We start from the raw sequence: 21,837 nt of genomic DNA, 5'->3' as shown, positions 1-21,837 counted from the left end.
TGCAGAAATACAAAAGATCATGAGAGATTACTACAAGCAACTCTATGCCAATAAAATGGACAACTTGGAAGAAATGGACAAATTCTTAGAAATGCACAACCTGCCAAGACTGAATAAGGAAGAAATAGAAAATATGAACCAACCAATCACAAGCACTGAAATTAAAACTGTGATTAAAAATCTTCCAACAAACAAAAGCCTAGGACCAGATGGCTTCACAGGTGAATTCTATCAAACATTTAGAGAAGAGCTAAGACTTATCCTTCTCAAACTCTTCCAAAATATAGCAGAGTGAGGAACACTCCCAAACTCCTTCTACGAGGCCACCATCACCCTGATACCAAAACCAGACAAGGATGTCACATAGAAAGAAAACTACAGGCCAATATCACTGATGAACATAGATGCAAAAATCCTCAACAAAATAGTAGCAAACAGAATCCAACAGCACATTAAAAGGATCATACACCATGATCAAGTGCGGTTTATTCCAGGAATGCAGAGATTCTTCAATATACACAAATCAATCAATGTGATACACCATATTAACAGGTTGAAGGAGAAAAACCATATGGTCATCTCAATAGATGCAGAGAAAGCATTAAACAAAATTCAACACCCATTTATGATAAAAACCCTGCAGAAAGTAGGCATAGAGGGAACTTTCCTCAACATAATAAAGGCCATATATGACAAACCCACAGCCAACATCGTCCTCCAATTTCACAGTTTGTATGGAAACACAAAAGACCCCGAATAGGCAAAGCAATTTTGAGAAAGAAAAATGGAGCTGGAGGAATCAGGCTCCCAGACTTCAGACTATGCTACAAAGCTATAGTAATCAAGACAGTATGGTACTGGCACAAAAACAGAAATATAGCTCAATGGAACAGGATAGAAAGCCCAGAGATAAACCTACGCACATATGGTCACCTCATCTTTGATAAAGGAGGCAGGAATGTACAGTGGACAAAGGACAGCCTCTTCAATAAGTGGTGCTGGGAAAACTGGACAGCTACATGTAAAAGTATGAGATTAGATCACTCCCTAACACCATACACAAAAATAAGCTCTAAGTGGATTAAAGACCTAAATGTAAGGCCAGAAACTATCAAACTCTTAGAGGAAAACATAGGCAGAACACTCTATGACATAAGTCACAGCAAGATCCTTTTTGACCCCCCTCCTAGAGAAATGGAAATAAAAACAAAAATAAACAAATGGTACCTAATGAAACTTAAAATCTTTTGCACAGCAAAGGAAACCATAAACAAGACCAAAAGACAGCCATCAGAATGGGAGAAAATATTTGCAAATGAAGCAACTGACAAAGGATTAATCTCTAAAAATTACAAGCAGCTCATGCAGCTCAATAACAGAAAAACAAACAACCCAATCCAGAAATGGGCGGAAGACCTAAATAGACATTTCTCCAAAGAAGATATATAGACTGCCAACAAACACATGAAAGAATGCTCAACATCATTAATCATTAGAGAAATGCAAATCAAAGCTACAATGAGATATCATCTCCCACTGGTCAGAATGGCCATCATCAAGAAATCTAGAAACAATAAATGCTGGAGAGGGTGTGGAGAAAAGGGAACACTCTTGCACTGCTGGTGGGAATGTGAATTGGTACAGCCACTATGGAGAACAGTATGGAGGTTCCTTAAAAAACTACAAATAGAACTACCATATGACCCAGCAATCCCACTACTGGGCATATACCCCGAGAAAACCATAATTCAAAAAGAGTCATGTACCAAAATGTTTATTGCATCTTTATTTACAATAACCAGGAGATGAAAACAACCTAAGTGTCCATCATCGGATGAATGGATAGACGATGTGGCACATATATACAATGGAATATTACTCAGCCATAAAAAGAAACGAAACTGAGCTATTTATAATGAGGTGGATGGACCTAGAGTCTGTCATACAGAGTGAAGTAAGTCAGAAAGAGAAAAACAAATATCATATGCTAATGCCTATATATGGAATTTAAGGAAATAAATGTCATGAAGAACGTAGGGGTAAGACAGGAATAAAGACAGAGATCTACTAGAGAATGAACTTGACGATATGGGGAGGGGAAGTGTAAGCTGTGACAAAGCGAGAGAGTGGCATGGACATATATACACTACCAAATGTAAAAGATAAGCTAATGGGAAGCAGCTGCATAGCACAGGGAGATCAGCTTGGTGGTTTGTGACCACCTAGAGGGGTGGGATAGGGAGGATGGGAGGGAGGGAGATGGAAGAGGGAAGAGATATGGGAAAATATATATATGTATAACTGATTCACTTTGTTATAAAGCAGAAACTAAGACACCATTGTAAAGCAGTTATACTCCAATAAAGATGTAAAAAAAAAAAAAATGGTAGGAATGTTCTCTTCTATTTCCTGGAAGAGTTTGAGAAGGATTTCTTTAATGTTTAGTAGAACTTACCAGTGAAGCTGTCTTGTGCTGGACTTTTCTTTATTGGAAAATTTTTGATTACTGGTTCAGTATCTTATATTGTTATGTATCTATTTAGATTTTCTGTTTCATCTTGAGTCATGGTAGTTCATGTGTTTCTGAGAAATTGTTCATTTCTTCTAGGTTATCCAGTTTGTTGGCTTACAGTTGTTCATAGTATTCTCTTATAATTATTTGTATTTCCGAAAGATAAGTAGTAATATCACCACTTTCATTCCTAATTTAAGTCTTTTTTTCTTTGTCAGTCTAGGTAAAAGTTTATTTTGTTGATTTTTCTTTCAAAGAATCAACTTTAGTTCATTTTCTCTAGTGTTTTTCTCTTCTCTATTTCATTTATTTCTGCTCTTTATTATTGCCTTCCTTCTGCTAGCTTGGGGTTTTGTTTGCTTTAATTTTTTTAGTTTCTTAATTGAGATGAAGGTTTATGTTATATTTTTTTGAGATCTTCTTTTTTCATGTAGGTATTTTCAGCTATAATTTTCCCTCTGAGCTTTCACTGCATTCTGTAGGTTTTAGCATGTTGGGTTTTCATTTTCATTTATTTCGAAGTATTTCCTAATTTCCTTGGGAGTTTTTTTGACCCATTGGTTGTGTAAGAATATGTTACTTAATTTCCGCATATTTGTGAATTTTCCAATTTTCCTTCTTTTAGTGATTTTTTGTTTCATTTTGTTGTGCTCTATATGATTTCAATCTTTGAAAATATATCAGATTTGCTTTGTGATCTAACATGGAGTGTACCACTGGGGAAGCCCTATATTGAGGTTTTTAACAATGATTCTATAGCTGTCTATTTCTCTCTTCAATTCTGTCAATTTTTGCTTTGTATGCTTGCTCTGTTGCTATGTGTTATAACTTCATGATGGATTGTCATTCTTATCAATATATAATGTTCTTCTTTATCTCTTAAACAATTTTTGACTTAAATCCATTTTTCTCATGCTAGTATAGCTCCCCTGGCTCTCTTTGGATTATTACTTGCATGGAATGTTTCTTCCACCCTTTCACTTTCAACCTGTTTGTATCTTTGAATGTAAAATGAGTGTCTTGGGCTTCCCTGGTGGTGCAGTGGTTGAGAGTTCGCCTGCTGATGCGGGGGACACACGTTTGTGTCCCGGTCTGGGAAGATCCCACGTGCCGCAGAGCGGTTGGGCCCGTGAGCCATGGCCGCTGAGCCTGCGCATCCGGAGCCTGTGCTCTGCAACGGGAGAGGCCACAACAGTGAGAGGCCCGCGTACCACACACACACACACACAAATTAAAATAAATAAATAAAATAAAAGGAGTGTCTTGTGAGTGTGTTACAGATGGTTCATGAATTGTTTTTGTTCTGTTTTTTTTAATGCATGCTGCCAGTCATTGCCTTTTAATTCTAAGTCAAGAGTTTAGTCCATTTACATTCAGTGTAAATACTGATGGGGAAGTACTTCTACCATTTTGTTGTTTTCTGTGTGTCTTATGGCTTAAATCTTTTTTTGCTCCTCAGTTCCTTCCTTCTTACCTTCTTTTGTGTTTAATTGGTTTTTTTTTTTTGGTAATATACTGTATTGATTTACTTCTCATTTCTTTCTTAGTATATTTTTTAGTTATATTCTTAATGGTTAATCTAAGGAGTACAACTAACAAAGTAACAACAACTTTGAATTTATACCAATTTAGTCTCAATATTATACAAAAACTCTGTTCCTTTACATCTCTGTCGTACAATAAGTTACTGTTGTCACAAATTACATTATTAAACATTGTGTGCCTGTTAGCATAGATTTGTAATTATTGCTCTATGTATGTATCTTTTAAATCATAGAAAAAAGAGAAATTATAAACCAAAAATAAAATAATACTGCCTTTTACATTTACCTGTGTAGTTATTTTTAGTTATGTTATTTCTTCATATGGTCTTGAGTCATTATTTATTGTCCTTTTATTTCAGGATATTTTAGTTATTATAGTTATTCTTATAAAGCAGATCTACTAGTGATGGAATTTCCTCAGCTTTTGTTGTTCTTTCATTTTTGAAGTGTAATTTTGCTGGATATAGAATTCTTCTTTGACAGTTTTCTTTCAGCCCTTCAAATATATTATTGCCTTCTGTCCTCCATGGTTTTTGATGACAAATCAGATATTCATTCATCTTAATGAGCGAGTTCCTGGTTAGGCAAAACAAAGGCAAGCCCTTCATTGGTCCTTCAGGGAGTACCCAGACAGGTCAAAACAGAGAAACACAATTCCTTGGAAACAAAGTCTCCATAGCCCCTTTTGGAACCAGAACTCACAGTGGGAACTCCAGCTTTTGTCTTCAAGGTTGCTTCCAGGCTGGGGAGGGGATTGAGCAAAGGCAAGTTATATTGCCAGAAAGCTCTCCTACCACATTTCAGCCCCTTCCTGATTAAAAGTTTACTTGCTTATTGTGAACTTTTACTTTCTTGGAGAGTTCTGATAAAGTTGATTCTGACAGAGTTTGCAAAATATTTTTGGTGTTTTGGGGAAGGATAGGCCCCCAGAGTTCCCTTCTCTACCCTTTTTGCTGAAGTCACTCCAGAACAAGAATTTTTTTTAAAGCTAGGTTCTCTGTACTTCTAGCAGGTTGATAGCAGGTTGCAAATGAAAATACTAAGATAGGCAATCTGTTTAAAACAAAACAAAAGAAAACAAACTATCTCTTCTCAACAGCTGATCTTCATTCACTTTGACTGTGTAGTCCTTACTTCATGAATTTGTATAGTGTATTATTTTCACAGTTAAAAAAAGTAATCTAATAATATACTCTTTTTAAAATATATAGAAATTAATAAGTCAGTTTACCATGGCACTCTTTATTTTGAACATGTTTTATGTCTTATAAGAATCCATTCAGGTCATATTTTTAAAATTTTCGAAATAGAGCTGTGATATGTTTATTTTTGTTTCTGGAAATATAATGAATTTTTAAAAATTCCTTTTCCTATTTTACCAGGTCGGTTTGAATTCCTTATAAAATATATTAAGAATTTTTATGTTATGATAGTAGAAAACAGCTAAAGAGGAAAAATGAATGTAAAGTGACAATTCCTTTTTTCTTTTTCTTGGCAGGTTATTAACAAATTCAAGCAGACTTACAACAACCAGAAATGCAGTATGGGCCCTCTCAAATTTATGTAGAGGCAAAAATCCTCCTCCAAACTTTAGTAAGGTATTTGTAAAATACACAAATTAAGGAATCTGTCTACATAAACTTTTAACTCTCCTTATTATAGAGTTTTAGAGATTAAAGGGACTTTACTCTTTTTTTAGTAATTACTTTTTTTATTGACTAGACAATATTTGCACATACATAAAATCAAAAGATATACAATGGAAAGGCTCATTTTATTTTCCAAAAAAAAATGTCTGCCAAATATCTAAGACTGAGTAACGATTAACAGTCTTTTAAGTAAAAATGATATTCCCATGGGAAAAAATAGCTAATTCAGCTTGTAACTCAAATGAGTGTTTTTCCTGGGGATCACCATCTTACTTTTTTGATATGCAGAAGTGTTCTATGTGTATTTCCCATTTTATCTCACAATATATTCAGAAGACATATATTCAAGGGTTGAGATTTAATAAAATTAGTAATTTTTACTGCTTCTTCAAGGTTATTCTTCCTCCCCACTTTTAACTACAAATGTGTGGACATGAAGAATACAAAGATCTGTGGTACATTTTGGTATCACTGCTTTGATTTGTGCAAATGTGCTGATAGTTTTACCCACCGTTTCTTTCTTTTTTTTCTTAATGTCTTTATTGGAGTATAATTGCTTTACAATGTTGCGTTAGTTTCTGCTGTATAACAAAGTGAATCAGTTATATGTATACATATATCCCCTCTTTCTTGTGCCTCCCTCCCACCTTCCCTATCCCACCCCTCTAGGTGGTCACAAAGCACCTAGCCAATCTCCCTGTGCTATGCAGCTGCTTCCCACTAGCTATCTATTTTACATTTGGTAGTGTATATATGTCAGTGCTACTTTTTCCCTTCTTCCCAGCTTACCCTTCCCCCTCCCCGTGTCCTCAAGTCCATTCTCTACCTCTGGATGTTTATTCCTGTCCTGCCCCTAGGTTCATCAGAACCTTTTTTTTTTTTTTTTAGATTCCATATATATGTGTTAGCATACGGTACTTGTTTTTCTCTTTCTGACTTACTTCACTCTGTATGACACCCACCATTTCTTTTATATTTTTCATGCAAATGTCAACAAAATGAAAAAGGCCAATTATGTGTTAGTATAATTATGAAAATAGTTTTCGCATTAAAGACCCCCTAAAGTTTTCAAGGGGGTCCATGGACCACACTTTGAGAGCCACTGCCCTATGACACTGCTTAATACCTACCTAATTCCCTCATCTTTAAGTCTTTGCTTAGAAGTTACCTGTTCCATGAGCTCTACCCTAACTACTGTATTTAGTGTAATCTATCACTATCCCCCAGCCACAGACCCCAACATTTTACTCTCATTTTTTAACACCTTTTAACATAATATGTGTTTATTATTTATATTAACTTAAAAAAAATCTTCCTCTAAAATGTAAACTCTTTAGAGTTAGGAATCTTGGTCTTTTTTGTTTACTTACATATTCCAAACTTACAGTGTAATATCACATTAATAGGGCTTAAGACTTTTGTTAAGTAAATTTTCTGTGATTTTCTATGAGAGAGATTCCTTTATCATTCAGATTTTTTTGAAATTTTATTTCCACAATCATATTTTATATTCTCAACAATAATTTTGTTTGTTCTTTGATTGCTCATCTTCATGTAGAATTTTGTTCTTTTATGGTTTCAGCAAATGTTCTTATCTGTGGATTTATAATTTTGGAAGTTTTCTTTTTTCTGATGTCTGTCTACATTTTTGTTTTGTTTATGGTTTGTTTGTCTTGATCTCTTTCCTACTGGAGGCTCTCCTTATATATCTGGTGATCCTTGACACGCTGGAAATACTCAGGAGGCAGGCACTAAAAAGCTGATTGGAAGATGGGTGTACAGGCTTGTTATCTTATGGGCTTCGTTGTAGGATAATTGGGCAGCAAAACCATATTTTCTTTGAGGAACTCAAAATTTCAGTATGTTTTCTAAAACCGTTTTGTTTCTCTAGAGACAGATTTTCCACTCTCCTATTGGAAGGTGGGTAGATTGGGTTGACTAGGTAATACCACTGGAGATCTGGGAGCTGGGAATTGCAAGAGGGCTGGAAGTTTTCAATTCAATCAGTATGTAACTTTTACTTAATCTCTATAGTTTCCAATCCAGTGTTTAATTTCAACCTCCTCTATGCTTGATACCCCAAAGTTCAGTTTCTGTAGTTCACCAGTTGTGGTCAGGTATAAATGTCTACTGGACTCCTCAAAGATGAGATTTGTATTGCTATTTCTTCTTTTCCTTGTTTCTGAGAAGCCAGAAACAGAAATGTTTTTATTTTACTTTCTTAAAACGAGAACTCTGTAGGACTTTGTTTTTTAAATCATTGAGGGTGTGTGTGTATGATTTGGACATAGACAGGGCATCCCAAATACGTATTTAATTATTTTTAAGAACTTTAAATTACCACATATCTTATTCAATATAAGATAAATAGGAATCGTAATCAGTTTCATATTTATATATAGTTTTCATGATCATAATTTTAAAACAATAGAATGTCTTAGTTTCTCTGGTATTTTTGTAGCATTAAATTTTCATTTTAAACAGAGTAGAAATAATTTTCCTAAAGAAACTTTGTTTTAGATAGAGAAAAATTTTAAATACTGGCTCTTTCTTCCCTTCCAGGTTTCACCTTGCTTAAATGTCCTGTCACGATTGTTGTTTAGCAGTGACCCAGATGTATTAGCAGATGTGTGTTGGGCCCTTTCTTATCTCTCCGATGGATCCAATGATAAGATTCAAGCTGTCATTGATTCTGGAGTCTGTCGAAGATTGGTGGAACTTTTGATGTAACTATAATTTATGGTTAATAAGTGTATGATTGTGTTTTAAGTTTAGCAGTTAGAGTAATGGCCTTCTAAACATCTCAAGAATCACTATCTTCAGGAAGGATTGAAAAGCTACCAAGTCCACTCTGCAGAATAGCTATAATACTGAGAATTTGACCCTTAAACTTAGTTCTTAAATCCTCTATTTGGAACTAATCAGTTTGTTAATTAATTTTACTAGTTTTAATCTCTTCAGGAATGGGCGGGACTTAATTCAACAAGTATTTATGAAATGCCTATTACCTGCTAGTGTTGTGCAATGTATTAGTGATGTATGGAATACAGTTCCTGCTCTCACAGAACTAATAATCTAGTTAATTGTTCATTACAGTAATTAATTTGTGTATAAGTCCGTGCAGTGAAAAACATTTAGTATTTCACTTGTATTAAAGATCATGTTTCTCTTCGCTGGGCTATTATTGCTACCTTCTTTAAAAAGAACAGATTTGCTTTACAAAGAAGTTAAAAAGTTGTAAGAAAACTTGTTTTAGAAAGGTATTGTAGTTTCCTCATCCTCTTCTTTTAAAAAAGTGTATAATCTTTCATCCTTTCTTCTTTTGTCAGAAAACCATTAGGTAGGCCTAAACAAGGTAGATGGTAGAAAAAGAGAGGTTCGATAAGGGGTTGTAGCCCTAGCTTGAGGACAGCATCTGAGAAGGATGGGAAGGCAGATCCAACAGGGGGATCAGATCAGGACCTAGGTTAAGGATGGCACCCACTAGAGCAGAGCAGATAAGCAGGCTGGAACAGGGGTTGGAGCCAACACACTACGAGATAGGATAGCAGCTTAGCTGGATCAGAAGACTGGTCATATATAGAGAGATTATGATCATAGAAGCCAGCTTCTTATTCTTAGAAAATGGAGCTATACATATGAAAAGGAGAAAAGCCAAAATAATCTTGTGTTATTAGATCTGAAGTAGAGGTATCAGTGTGAACTCATGGCTTTCATCATAAAAAGATAGATATAGAAAAAAATGTATATGTAAATATATGTGTATATATGTTATGTGTCCTCTTAGGGGCCTGAGAGCAGTGACACATCTGTACTAACAAGATGAGCACACCAAATGCGTAAATCTTGGTTTTTAAACACTATTCTCCACCACATAGAATCAACAGGTTCTTGAAGAAATGACTAACTCCAGGGCTGGAACTGAGAAAAAAATAAGATGAACCCAGAAAGTAATGAGTACTCAAAGAATAGAGAAATGTCAAAAGCCCACAGAAGTCCACTTGAAGGGACTCCTACTGCTTAAACCTGGGATGATTTGAGCATTGAAATAAATTGTAGTAACATAACTTATTGAATAAAATAGGAATCCATGAGTCCACACTAAAATAAGTAGATAGATCAATAGATAGAAAAGACACATAGTTGAAGTGATAGCATTAGAAAATCATCATGGGCAACAATACTAATAATTATTAATAATTCAGACAATAAATATCAAGATATGCTAAAACTTATGGTGAAAGTAGGTTAAGGAATGGGATTTTACATAGTCTAAAAGTAGTATTTCTTCAGAAAACAATTATAAAGGGAAAAACAGTAACGTTAAAGTGAAGAAATCTGGGAGACACCATCTTAAGTGACCAGAGGCCAGTGCCACTATAATGGACAAAATAGATACCATATGCCATCCAATACTATGTAATGAAAAGACTGTATAGCATTTGTGACATCTCAGCCAAAAGCATATAACTTGGACTTAATCACTGAACAAAAAAACCCCCAAATAACTAGCTTGTGATTGTCAAAGGGAAAACTAAGGAACCATTTTGAGTTGAAAGAGACTAGAGAGACATGGGTGCAACACATGATTCTGGGTTAGATTCTTTGTTATAGGAATATTACTGAGATAATTAGTGAAACTTGAATGGGATCTCTGGGTAGAGAGTATGCAAGAATTTTCTGTACAATTTTTGCAAATTTTCTGTAAATTTTAGTATAGTAAGTAAGTTCATATTTTTATTACTTTTAGGCACAATGATTATAAAGTTGTATCACCTGCATTAAGAGCAGTTGGTAATATTGTGACTGGTGATGATATACAAACACAGGTGAGTTCAGACTTTAATATGATGAACTGGTGACATAATGAACTTTAAGAAGTTTATCATGTTTCATACCACTTGATTACATATTAATCAAGATGTTAGCATTACCATAATTATGCAGGCATCTACAATGTGACAGTAAGCATATTTTTGATAGTAAGCAATCCATCTCAGATACCTCTGTCTGAAAGCACTATCCTAGACCTATATTGATGTAAAGAAGTACAAGATAGGAGTTCAGCTCTTGAGGGGTTTACAGTTCAATTGAGGAGAAAATATATATTGAAACAAAGCAAATTACCTGAGGTAGTATGTTTGCTGAGAACTGATTTGTCAGTAAATAGTATAAAAATTTAAAAAAGAGATCAGTGTGCTGAGAACTCTTTGTAGATTCCATAAAGGGGTTGGAACTAAAGCTAAATCTTAAAAGTGGAGAAGAATTTCAGCAGACTAGAAGAAATTCATGTGACCGTACGTACAGAGACAGACGTGTGAGTTATGTTTAAGAAGCGTTAAACTTGACTGGTAAAGAAACTGCTAGTGAGATGGTGATTGGTTATAAATAGGTTAGAAGTGGGGTTGGAAATGGAAGGGCCTTTTATAGTAAATTGAAGACTGATTATGAGAATGGAAGGAACGATAGCAAGAAAACATTTCCAGACTCTGTGTGTGTGTGTGTGTGTGTGTGTGTGTGTGTCTTTGTCTTTGTCTGCCTATCTTGGAGGATGGTGAGTGTCAAGAAAAAAAGGTGTGTTGTCAGATTGACTTCAGATGTGGGGTGGTCTTTCTTGAAGACAGAAGCTTAAACTCTGAAACATTAAATCCTCCTTTGTTTGCCATCATAAAGTAAACTTTTTATTCTAATCTACATTCTTTCAGTTTTAATATTTTAAAGTCATATTTAGATACTTACCTTAGTTATCAAACAGATCTTTAGAAATTGATAGTTATTAATTTAAAATAGCTCTTTAAAATAAAATGCACTTCTAAACATACACTGTTTTGAGCAGAATTTTGGTGCACTGCTTCATATGTTTTTAACCAAGTAAACTTAATGTAAATCATTGTGGGTACTGTGAAAATGGAACATAATTAATCTTGCCATGGAATAACAAATGTAAAGAGACAAAGCAGACTCTACTTACTTAGAAAAGGAAAATGGAAAATGGAACAGTAAAAAATTTAATGAAACAAACAGACTTATACACATTAAGGTTTCGTAACAGTTATGGAATTAGATACTTTCAGACTGTTTGAGATATGTTGATAGATAGATATATTTTTCCCTGTATATTTTTTTCATTTGGCAAAACTTAGAGGATGGTTGCTGACCAATCACTAAATCTCTCTTCAAATAGTTGTATCAGTCGAACTCTGAATGTATTTGTAAACTTGAAGGACACACCTCTGAATATGCTGCTTTTATTTGCAGATGAGTGAATTGAGAACAGGGCACTTCACTACACCAACATTGAACAACTTTTGGCAAATTGGGAGGGTAGAAGACAGCAAGTGCTTAAGTTTTACTTTGAGAGGAATTGCTTTTTTCTTTTTTCTCAATGCACTTAATGATTTTTAATGCAGAATGATTTTTGTGTTTCTAAATAGTATTTTTCTTTGAAGTTTTGAATTTTATTTATTTTTTTATACAGCAGTTTCTTATCAGTTATCTATTTTATACATATTAGTGTATCTGTGTCAATCCCAATCTCCCAACCACTGCCACCCCCTGCTTTCCCCCCTTGGTGTCCATACGTTTGTTCTCTACATCTGTGTCTCTATTTCTGCCCTGCAAACCGGTTCATCTGTACCAAATAATTAGTATATTTTTGTGTAGTTTTTCTCCAATAAAACTTTCTATTTCCATTTTTTTTGTTGTTGTTGTTTGTTTTAGGTAATTTTGAATTGCTCTGCATTACCCTGTCTCTTACACTTATTGAGTAGCTCAAAGGAGTCAATCAGAAAAGAAGCCTGCTGGACTGTTTCAAATATCACTGCTGGAAATAGAGCTCAGATTCAGGTAAATACCTTTCAGATCTGAAAAAACAAGATCTCAGGAGTCATTTTGGGCTAAAGTCAGCATTTTATCAGTGATTTGTTTTTAATGAGTTACTAAAAAAAGATTCTTAAAAGATTCTTGAAAAGTGTTTTAAAGAACTGGACTTTCCTCCTTTAAAATAATAACATTTACTTGTAGTAGGCATTCTAGTACAGTGCCTGACACATAGCATTTAGTCTTTAAAAAGGGATTGAATTTCATTAGGCTTAAATATAAGTTAGGCAATGATCTTCCTCTCAAAGCTTTTAAATAATGATTTATTAGTGTCCCATCAAGCTCCTTGAGTCAGTGATTACTAATGCATTTTGATCAATCATATGTTGATGCTTTATCATCTTTAAAATTTATATTCTGCTAATATATTCTCCAGTCTTAAAAAGAAAGTATGTGAAAGTTTGTTGGAAGATTGGAAATAAAATATTTCCAAAGATGTTTCCAAAAAGTCTGACATTTTAAAGCCAACAAGTTTCAAAATTCATCTACTTCCTAATATTTTTAAAATAGTATTTGCATTGATTATGATTATTTTTTTCTCCTCAGGGTGTTATAGATGCAAATATTTTTCCTGTATTAATTGAGATTCTTCAGAAAGCAGAGTTTCGCACCAGGAAAGAAGCAGCTTGGGCAATAACTAATGCAACATCAGGAGGCACTCCAGAACAGATAAGGTGTGAAACGGATTTTTTAAACTGTTTTATAAATGTAAATAGGACAAAATTTCAAATAATACATATTTTTTATTTGTTGATGAAACTAAAACATTTCTAAGTTTCTTAAGCATTTCTAATATGAAATGACAGCATTTGTTATATCAGTTATTCGTTCACAGTGATTTATTTTTTTCATTTAAAGTATAATTAACATCATTCTCCCTGGCAGACTACTTATGAAAAATCAGAGGTTTAAAAAATCTGAAGAAGAAGCCTGTGTTAATTTGAAAAATATACTATCATGGGCATTAAGTATTTTTTAGGTCATTAAAATCACATGCATGTAACTTTATAAAATGGCTAACAAATTTAAATATCCACTTATTTAAAATAAAATTGAAACAGACATTCCTAATTGGTTGTTAGCTTTACCTATGGATAGTATCTCACTTTTATTTTTCCATAAATTATTCTTTTTTTTTCTTAGGATAGCTTTTTGATTCTAGCCTTTTATTGTTTATTTATTTGTTTCTTTTACTAACAATATAAATAATAGGTATATGGGCTTTGAAGTCAGCCTGCTTTCAAATCCTGTTCCTTTAATAAAAGATGTGTGACCTTTACAAAGTCATTTAGTCTCTCTAATCCACAGTTTTCTTCATTTTTAAAATGGATTCAATAATGGATAGTACCTTGTGGTAGTATGTTGACAATTAAATGTAATTTGTACATTTAAAGTGCTTTAGCATGGTGCCTAAACGTTAAGGTCTGTACTAAGATTAGCTATTATCATTATTATAATTTATTATAATTTTTATTATCAATTCCTAAATCTCTTTTCATCTTCTGCTTTCACTCTTTTTTTTATTTGACTGCACCTTGTAGCTTTCGGGATCTTAGTTCCCTAACCAGGGATAGAACCCATGCCCTCTGCAGTGGAAGCACAGAATCCTAATCATTGGATCGCCAGGGAATTCCCTGCCTTTACTCTTTTTTCCTTGATAGCAAAATTCTACTTTGCAATTCTATAAAAGCCTGACTTCCTACAGAATCTTCTTGTTTTGAGGATCCCTTCATGAAACTCAGGACTTTTTAGGTTTCTTGAAGTGACTATTTAGGAAATATTTTCTAATGCATATTTGATTTATTTCTTAATTTATAAAACAAGAAGTCAGTCTGCTATGCCATTTTACAAATCACGTAGAGGATTTTGAAATCTACTTATTGGGAGATCATTGTCTATTATTGCCTTCATTTCTACTGTTATCTTCTTTTCTCAGATTCATATCTCTACATGTTGATAACATCTGTCTGTGCTTTTTATTTTCCATTCCTCTTCTTTGATTTAATTAGTATTATTTCCATTTCATTTGTGTCATGAATACAAGAGTAATAAAACAAGGTCTTTCATTTGTTCTAACTTGTATTTTTTTTAATGCTGGTGTTATTTTTATCTGCTTAGGGGCCCAAAGTTTGTCCACCTATAAACAGTTGTATTTTTTTCAATTTATTTTCATCTTTGTGTCTGTTCCGTATATTATTCCTTAAAATGTATTAATATGGGGCTTCCCTGGTGGCGCAGTGGTTGAGAGTCCGCCTGCCGATGCAGGGGACATGGGTTCGTGCCCCGGTCCGGGAAGATCCCACATGCTGCGGAGCGGCTGGGCCTGTGAGCCACGGCTCCTGAGCCTGTGCGTCCGGAGCCTGTGCTCTGCAACGGGAGAGGCCACAACAGGGAGAGGCCACAACAGTGAGAGGCCCGCGTGCCGCAAAAAAAAAAAAAAAAAAGTATTAGTATGAATCAGGTGTCCAAACTGAGATCATTATTTTTCTAGCCAGTTTTCACTATTTCATTAACTCTACATATATGGGAAGAAGTCTTGATCTCAGATAAGGTTCAGCATGCATATCACTAATATTTACTGAGTGCCAGTTGTTGTGCTAAGTCGTTTCAATTATTGAGCATCAGCAGTGCATCAGATACTTTCAAGTATTTTCTTTTCTTTAACTTTATAACTCTGTGAGATAGTTATTCATTCAGCAATTATATTTGATCAGTCACAGTAATAATAGTATATGGCAAGTGAGTGCTCCAGTGAAGGTATGCACATTTAAAAAAGCCAGGGGGTGGGGGGATGGAAACTGTTACTGAATACCTGCAGTATTCTTACAGCAACCTTCTGAGTTTAGTACTATTATTATTCCCACTTAAGATGTGGAAACTGAGGCACAGAGAAGTTACTCAAAAATCACACAACTAACAAGGAGTGGAATTAGGACTTGAAGCCATGCAGCCTGGCTTTAGAGTATATTTAATATGGACTTCAGGACATGCTTAATGTGGACTTTTTGCCAAGTGAACAAATCAGTTACTTTAAGGAGCTAATAACAACTAGAAAAGGAAAAAAGCATTAGGAAATTAGTAGAATAGTTACTGTGATCATTATTTATTAAAATTATTCACGACATGGCCTGTTTTGCTCCTAGAAGCCATCTATGCTTCTGAAACATAGCAGATGTTTTAGAACATTAACTACAATTGTTTTTGTGGGAAATTTCCTGAAGTTTGATTTAGATGTCTTCTCCATCTTCGTTTCTACCTATCCCCATATGACTCCATGTGTTCCATGGGCTAACTAACCATAAAAATCAAAACCAAAAATAAACCTTGAGCCCATTATTCTTAGTGCTCATATGCTATGCAAAAACAGGTGTAAGTACCAATTTGCTTGCATGTATTTTTTTCTAATATTTGTAATACCATTTATTGCTAATTATGTTAAATTATGAAACTAGGAGAGTAAGAATTTTCAGGTTCCTATGTAAGTGAAAATTTAAATTTTTTGATGTTTGAGATTGTATAGGAATACTTAATTGTTTATGTAGCATTTCACTGAAGAATATTTTTATGTCATTGCTATAAACAATATTTATTTAAATCTTTTAAAATGTTTTTTCCCCACTTTTCTTTTTTTAATTACTCTGAAGGTATTTGGTAGCCTTAGGCTGTATTAAACCACTTTGTGACCTGTTGACTGTTATGGACTCTAAAATAGTCCAAGTGGCTTTAAATGGACTTGAAAATATTTTACGTCTTGGAGAACAAGAATGTAAGCAGAATGGAATAGGGATTAATCCATACTGTGCCCTCATTGAAGAAGCATATGGTAAGCAGTCAAAAATTTATAATTACTATCAACTTTTTAAATTGAGATACAAGTGATATATTGGTTTCATGTATATAACATAGTGATTCAATATTTGTATATACTGCAAAATGAGCATAATAATTTTAGTTCATGTCATGAAACATAGTTAAAAATTTTTTTTCTTGTAATGAGAACTCTTCAGATTTACTCTCTTAGAAGCTTTCAAACATACAGTACAGTATTATTAACTATAGTCCCCATTGCTGTACATTACTTCCCCAAAGCTTGTACAAACTAGAAGTTTGTGCCTTTTGGCAGCCCCTTTCACCCATATAATTCACCCCCGACCTGCTGCCTCTGGCAACCGCCAATCTGTCTGTGCTCTGTATCTATGAGCTCGTTTTTTGTTTATTTTTTTAGATTCTACATATAAGTGATATTATACAGTATTTGTCTTTATCTATGACTTGTTTCACTGACTGTAATGCCCTTAGGGTCCATCCAGGTTGTTGCAAATGGCAAGATTTCCTTCTATTTTATGGCTGAATAATATTCCACTGTGTATGGAATGATATATATATATATATATACACACACACACACACACACACACACACACACACACATATACATATACATTTTCTTATCCATTCATTCTTTGATGGATACTTAGATTGCTTCTATGTCTGGGCTATTGCAAATAATGCTTAAGTGAACATGAGGGTTCATATATGTTTTGAGTTAGTGTTTTCATTTTCTTCAGATAAATGCCCAGAAGTAGAATTGCTGGATTATACAACACTTATATTTTTAATTTTTTGAGGAACCTCTGTACTGTTTTCCATAGTGGTTGCATCAGTTTATATTCCCACCAACACTGCACAAGGGTTCCTTTTCTCCACATCCTTGCCAACGCTTGTTATCTTGTCTTTTTCATAATAGTTATTCTAACAGGTGTAAAGTGATACCTTGTTGTGGTTTTGATTTGCATTTCCCTGATGATTAATGATGTTGAGCATCTTTTCATGTACCTGCTGGCCATCTGTGTATCTCCTTTGGAAAAATGTCCATTCAGATATTCTGCCCATTTTTTAATTGGATAGTTTGGTTTTATGCTATTGAGTTGTATGAATTCTTTATATATTTTGGATATTAAACCCCTACCAGGTATATGATTTGCAAGTACTTTCTCTCATTTCATAGGTTATCTTTTCATATTATTGATGTTTTCCTTTGCTGTGCAGAAGTTTTTTATTGTGATGTGGTCCCACTTGTTTATCTTTACTTTTGTGGTCTTTTCCTTTGGCATCAACTTCAAAATTCAAAAAACCATCGCCAAGACGAATGTCGAGGAGCTTACCACCTATATTTTCTTCTAGGAGCTTTATGGTTTCATGTGTTACATTTGAGTCTTTAATCCATTTGGAGTTAGCTTTTGAGTATGGTGTAAGATGGTGGTCCAGTTTCATTCTTTTGCATGTAGCTATCATTTTCACAGCATCACTTATTGAAAAGACTGTCCTTTTCCCCTATTGCATATTCTTGGCTCCTTTGTCATAAATTAATTGACTATATATGTGGGTTTATTTCTGGGCTCTCTACTCTGTTCCACTGATCTGCTTATATGCCAATACTATACTGTTTTGGTTATTATAGCTTTATAATATAGTGTGTAAATCAGGGAGCATGATGCCTCCAGCTGTGTTCTTTCTCAAGATTTCTTTGGCTATTTGGGTTCTTTTGTGGTTCTATACAAATTTCAGATTAATTGTTATATTTCTGTGAAAAATGCCGTTGGAATTTTGATGGAGATTGTATTGGATCTGTAGATTGCTTTGGATAGTATGAACATTTTAACAGTATTAATTCTTCTAATCCATGAGCATAGAATGTCTTTGTTTATGTGTGTCTTCTTTAGTTTCTTTCATCATAGTTTTCATTGTACAGGTCTTTCATGAACCTTCTTGGTTAAGTTTATTCCAAGGCATTTTATTCTTTTTGATGGAATTGTAAATGGGATTGTTTTCCTTATTTCTCTTTCTGATAGTTTGTTATTAGGGTATAGAAATGCAACAGATTTTTGTATATTGATTTTATATCCTGTGGCTTTACTGAATTCATTGATTAGTTATAACAATTTTTTGGTGGGGTCTACAATTTTCTGTATATAATATGTCATCTGCAAATGGTGACAGTTTTACTTCTTCATTTCTGAATTGAATGACTTTTATTTCTTTTTATTGCCTAATTGCTCTGGCTAGGACTTCCATTACTATGTTGAATAAAAGTGATGAGAATGGACAATCTTGTCTTGTTCCTGATCTTCGAGGAAAAGCTTTCAGCTTTCCACTGTTGAGTATGATGTTACCTGTGGGCTTGTCATATATGGCCTTTATTATGTTAAGGTACATTCACTATATACCCACTTTGTTGAGAGTTAGTCAATTCTTAATTATCTACCATAGGCATTTTCCCCCTCTAATTCTATAAAAATATTTTGTGTAAAAGCAGTATAATATTTTTGATATCTTTTTTTTACAGTTACCCTTAATTCTATTATCTTAACAATTTCTTTTTATTATTTACCATCCTTTTTACATTGTCCTTATGCAGAATTAGTTTACATTGATATAATTGCAGTCCATGTATAGTTTGGTGTTCTACTTTTAACATTTTGGAGAAATTTTACATTTTCTCCAAACAATACATAATTTCTATGATTTGCATAATTTTCTGTGATTTGCAATAGCCACATAATGTTATAAAAAGAGAATGTTGCATGCTGTTTTAGCCATATTAAGTGGGGTTTTAGCCACACTCTTGTAGTTGACCATTAGTTTGTTTCCAATTTGTTTTGCACTTTACATATGCCAAAATAAACATCTTTCTGATACTTATTTTTTAATATTTTTATTAAAATATTATATCATATATTTTAATATTTATACAAAATAATAACATACAAATAATACAAAATATACAAAAATATAATATTTATTAATATTTTTCTTCTGTTGAGTTAATACTTGGGGATAAAATTTCAAGGATATTATTGCTGAGCTTGGGCACAAACTTCTTTTTAAGTTTTTGATATGTTTTCTCATTTTGCTTTCTGAAGGCATGTTACTTGGCAGTGTCACTGCCTCTTACTTGTTTTGTTGATTTTGTTGATTTAGCCAATGTAAAATGGTACCACCAAGTTGTTTTTCTGTGTTTCTTGTTTTATTTCATTTAGCAAGTGGTGTGTATTTTCCATGTGTTAGTATATTTCCTTATCTCAATTACATCTTTATTATACTTTGTCCAGTTACCAACTTGTCGCTTTTTGTAAAATTTTGAATTAATTTTATTTTATAGTTTATTTTAATACAGCTTTTCTCCCATCCTTTTTACCTTTTTAATTTAATGAGATAAACTGTGTTCTTTTATAATTAATAAATGGTTCAGCCTAATATTCTATTCCTTCAAAGTTTACAAAGTCATTGTCCTCACAGAGATTTGATGAAAATTATTTTATTTATTGGCTAGATTTTTCTGATTGGAGTCTTAAAATATTTAACTTAACTCACATGGAATTTATTTTAGGATAACACATGAATCTAAGTCAGTATTTTTTCCTCTCAATATATTTCCATTAAATATTCACTTTCTGTCTTAAGTCCTATTATATTATATTGTTGAGTCAAGCTTTTATTTGTGATTCTTGAACCAAGCCTGGGAGATCACTTTGCCTTTATTTCAAATTATATAATGTCAATGGTTAAAACATCATATAAATAAAAGTTATCAATCACTTATATAAGAATATTTCCTTACTACAATCATTATTTTGATCCCAAGTTATACTAGAGTTTAGGCTATTCTATGATTGTATATAGATGTGACTACTTTGCTTATTCCTTATATCCTGCAATCATATAATTGAAGAGGTTTATCTGTAATAAGTGAAAAAGATTTTTAGCATCACCCAGACTTGTATGTAGATTATTTTCTTGTGAGCAATAAAATAGAGCACTGTAGATTCTCCTTATACTATCGAAATGAGCTTTTTCAGTTTCACTTATAGGCTGTATTGGATTTGCAAATAGTATTCATTTATCCTTATTGATACATTTTGGCTCATTCTGTGAGAGAACTTGTGTGGTAGCTTGCTTGTATTTTAGTTTTTTTTATTTTTATTTTGTTGCTTTCCCTTTTTGTGCTTTTTATTTAGCACAGTTACTCTGGAAACAACTTGTGGAGTTACATAATGTAAAACTGTCATTTTAAAATTCAGAAACTAAAGTACAGAGGAACCAAACTTATTTGGGAAAAATCACACAACTAGAAGGGTGGAGTCTATGATCTTCTTACTCCCCAGCCTGTGCTTATTCTTCATACCACATTGCCCCATTCTTTCATCCTTGAAGTATAAGGCATAAGTGTTGGCTATCAGTATGTGCAAAAATTAGATTAAAGTTATGATATCACTTATATGTAGAATCTAAAAAATACTACAAACTAGTGAATATAACAAAAAAGCAGACTCTTATAGAGTAAACTAGTGGTTACCTGTGGGGTGGGGGAGTGGGAAGTACAAACTATTGGGTGTAAGATAGGCTCAAGGATGTAGTATACAGCACAGGGAATATAGCCAATATTTTGTAATAACTGTAAATGGAAAGTAACCTTTAAAAATTGTATTTTAATCTTTTTAATTAGATAAAAATAACAATCCAATTGCCAGTGGACTGATGGATGCTATTGATTCATTATTTTGACTTAAATATATGTTGAAATTCGAGTAACAACTTTGTTTTTGTACATATGCTTTGCGTTAATAGGCCTGGATAAAATCGAATTTCTTCAAAGTCATGAAAATCAGGAAATTTACCAAAAGGCTTTTGATCTGATTGAACATTACTTTGGTGTAGAAGATGATGACTCCAGTATTGTACCTCACGTGGATGAAAACCAACAACAGTTTGTATTTCAGCAGCAGGAAGCACCAATGGAAGGGTTTCAACTTTAACTTGGTAGGAGGAAAAATTAATGGCTAAAAAGGGTAGCTTCAGATATCTCCCTTTTCTTGTAATGTCATTAGGAATATTTGATGTGTTTTTATGTAGAACAAAAAAGAAAGACGTTAATGCACTTTTAAAAAGCAAAACAAAAGTTTCCATCCATATGCAACCTTTTATTATAGTTTTGTTGTTATTTTGGTGTGCCTGTATATATGTCTTTCATCGTTTTTTTTGTATCTATTTGTGAACAGTTAAATACATTATGAGATTATTTAATAATTTAAGCCTGAAAAGGAAAACTTTAGTAAAGTATTACAATAATGGTTCTGAATTTTTCTAGCATTCTTAGAAACTGCACATTAGCAGTACAGCTGTCGATAATTGCATTTTGGCAGTAAGTTTGATATGCCCATTCTTACTAAATCTACCTCTCAAAGCAAAAACA

At 33.4% G+C, this 21,837-nt stretch overlaps 1 protein-coding gene across 2 annotated transcripts in view; it reads left to right on the top strand.

The window, feature by feature from the left end:
• Positions 1 to 21,400, top strand: part of KPNA5 (karyopherin subunit alpha 5) — a 45,947-nt gene extending 24,547 nt beyond the window's left edge. For both annotated transcript variants that reach the window (XM_065888503.1, XM_065888502.1), the window contains 7 exons: positions 5,555 to 5,654; positions 8,268 to 8,431; positions 10,456 to 10,534; positions 12,426 to 12,551; positions 13,131 to 13,258; positions 16,229 to 16,407; positions 21,213 to 21,400. In XM_065888503.1, the coding sequence (XP_065744575.1) occupies positions 5,555 to 5,654; positions 8,268 to 8,431; positions 10,456 to 10,534; positions 12,426 to 12,551; positions 13,131 to 13,258; positions 16,229 to 16,407; positions 21,213 to 21,400 (964 nt within the window). The remainder of the gene's footprint in view (positions 1 to 5,554; positions 5,655 to 8,267; positions 8,432 to 10,455; positions 10,535 to 12,425; positions 12,552 to 13,130; positions 13,259 to 16,228; positions 16,408 to 21,212) is intronic.
• The last annotated feature ends 437 nt before the right edge of the window (positions 21,401 to 21,837 follow it).

Source organism: Phocoena phocoena, chromosome 12, assembly GCF_963924675.1.
Source record: "Phocoena phocoena chromosome 12, mPhoPho1.1, whole genome shotgun sequence".
Classification (NCBI taxonomy): Eukaryota; Metazoa; Chordata; class Mammalia; order Artiodactyla; family Phocoenidae; genus Phocoena; species Phocoena phocoena.
Note: the sequence above shows the minus strand (reverse complement) of the source record. Positions and strands in the feature narration are given on the sequence as shown.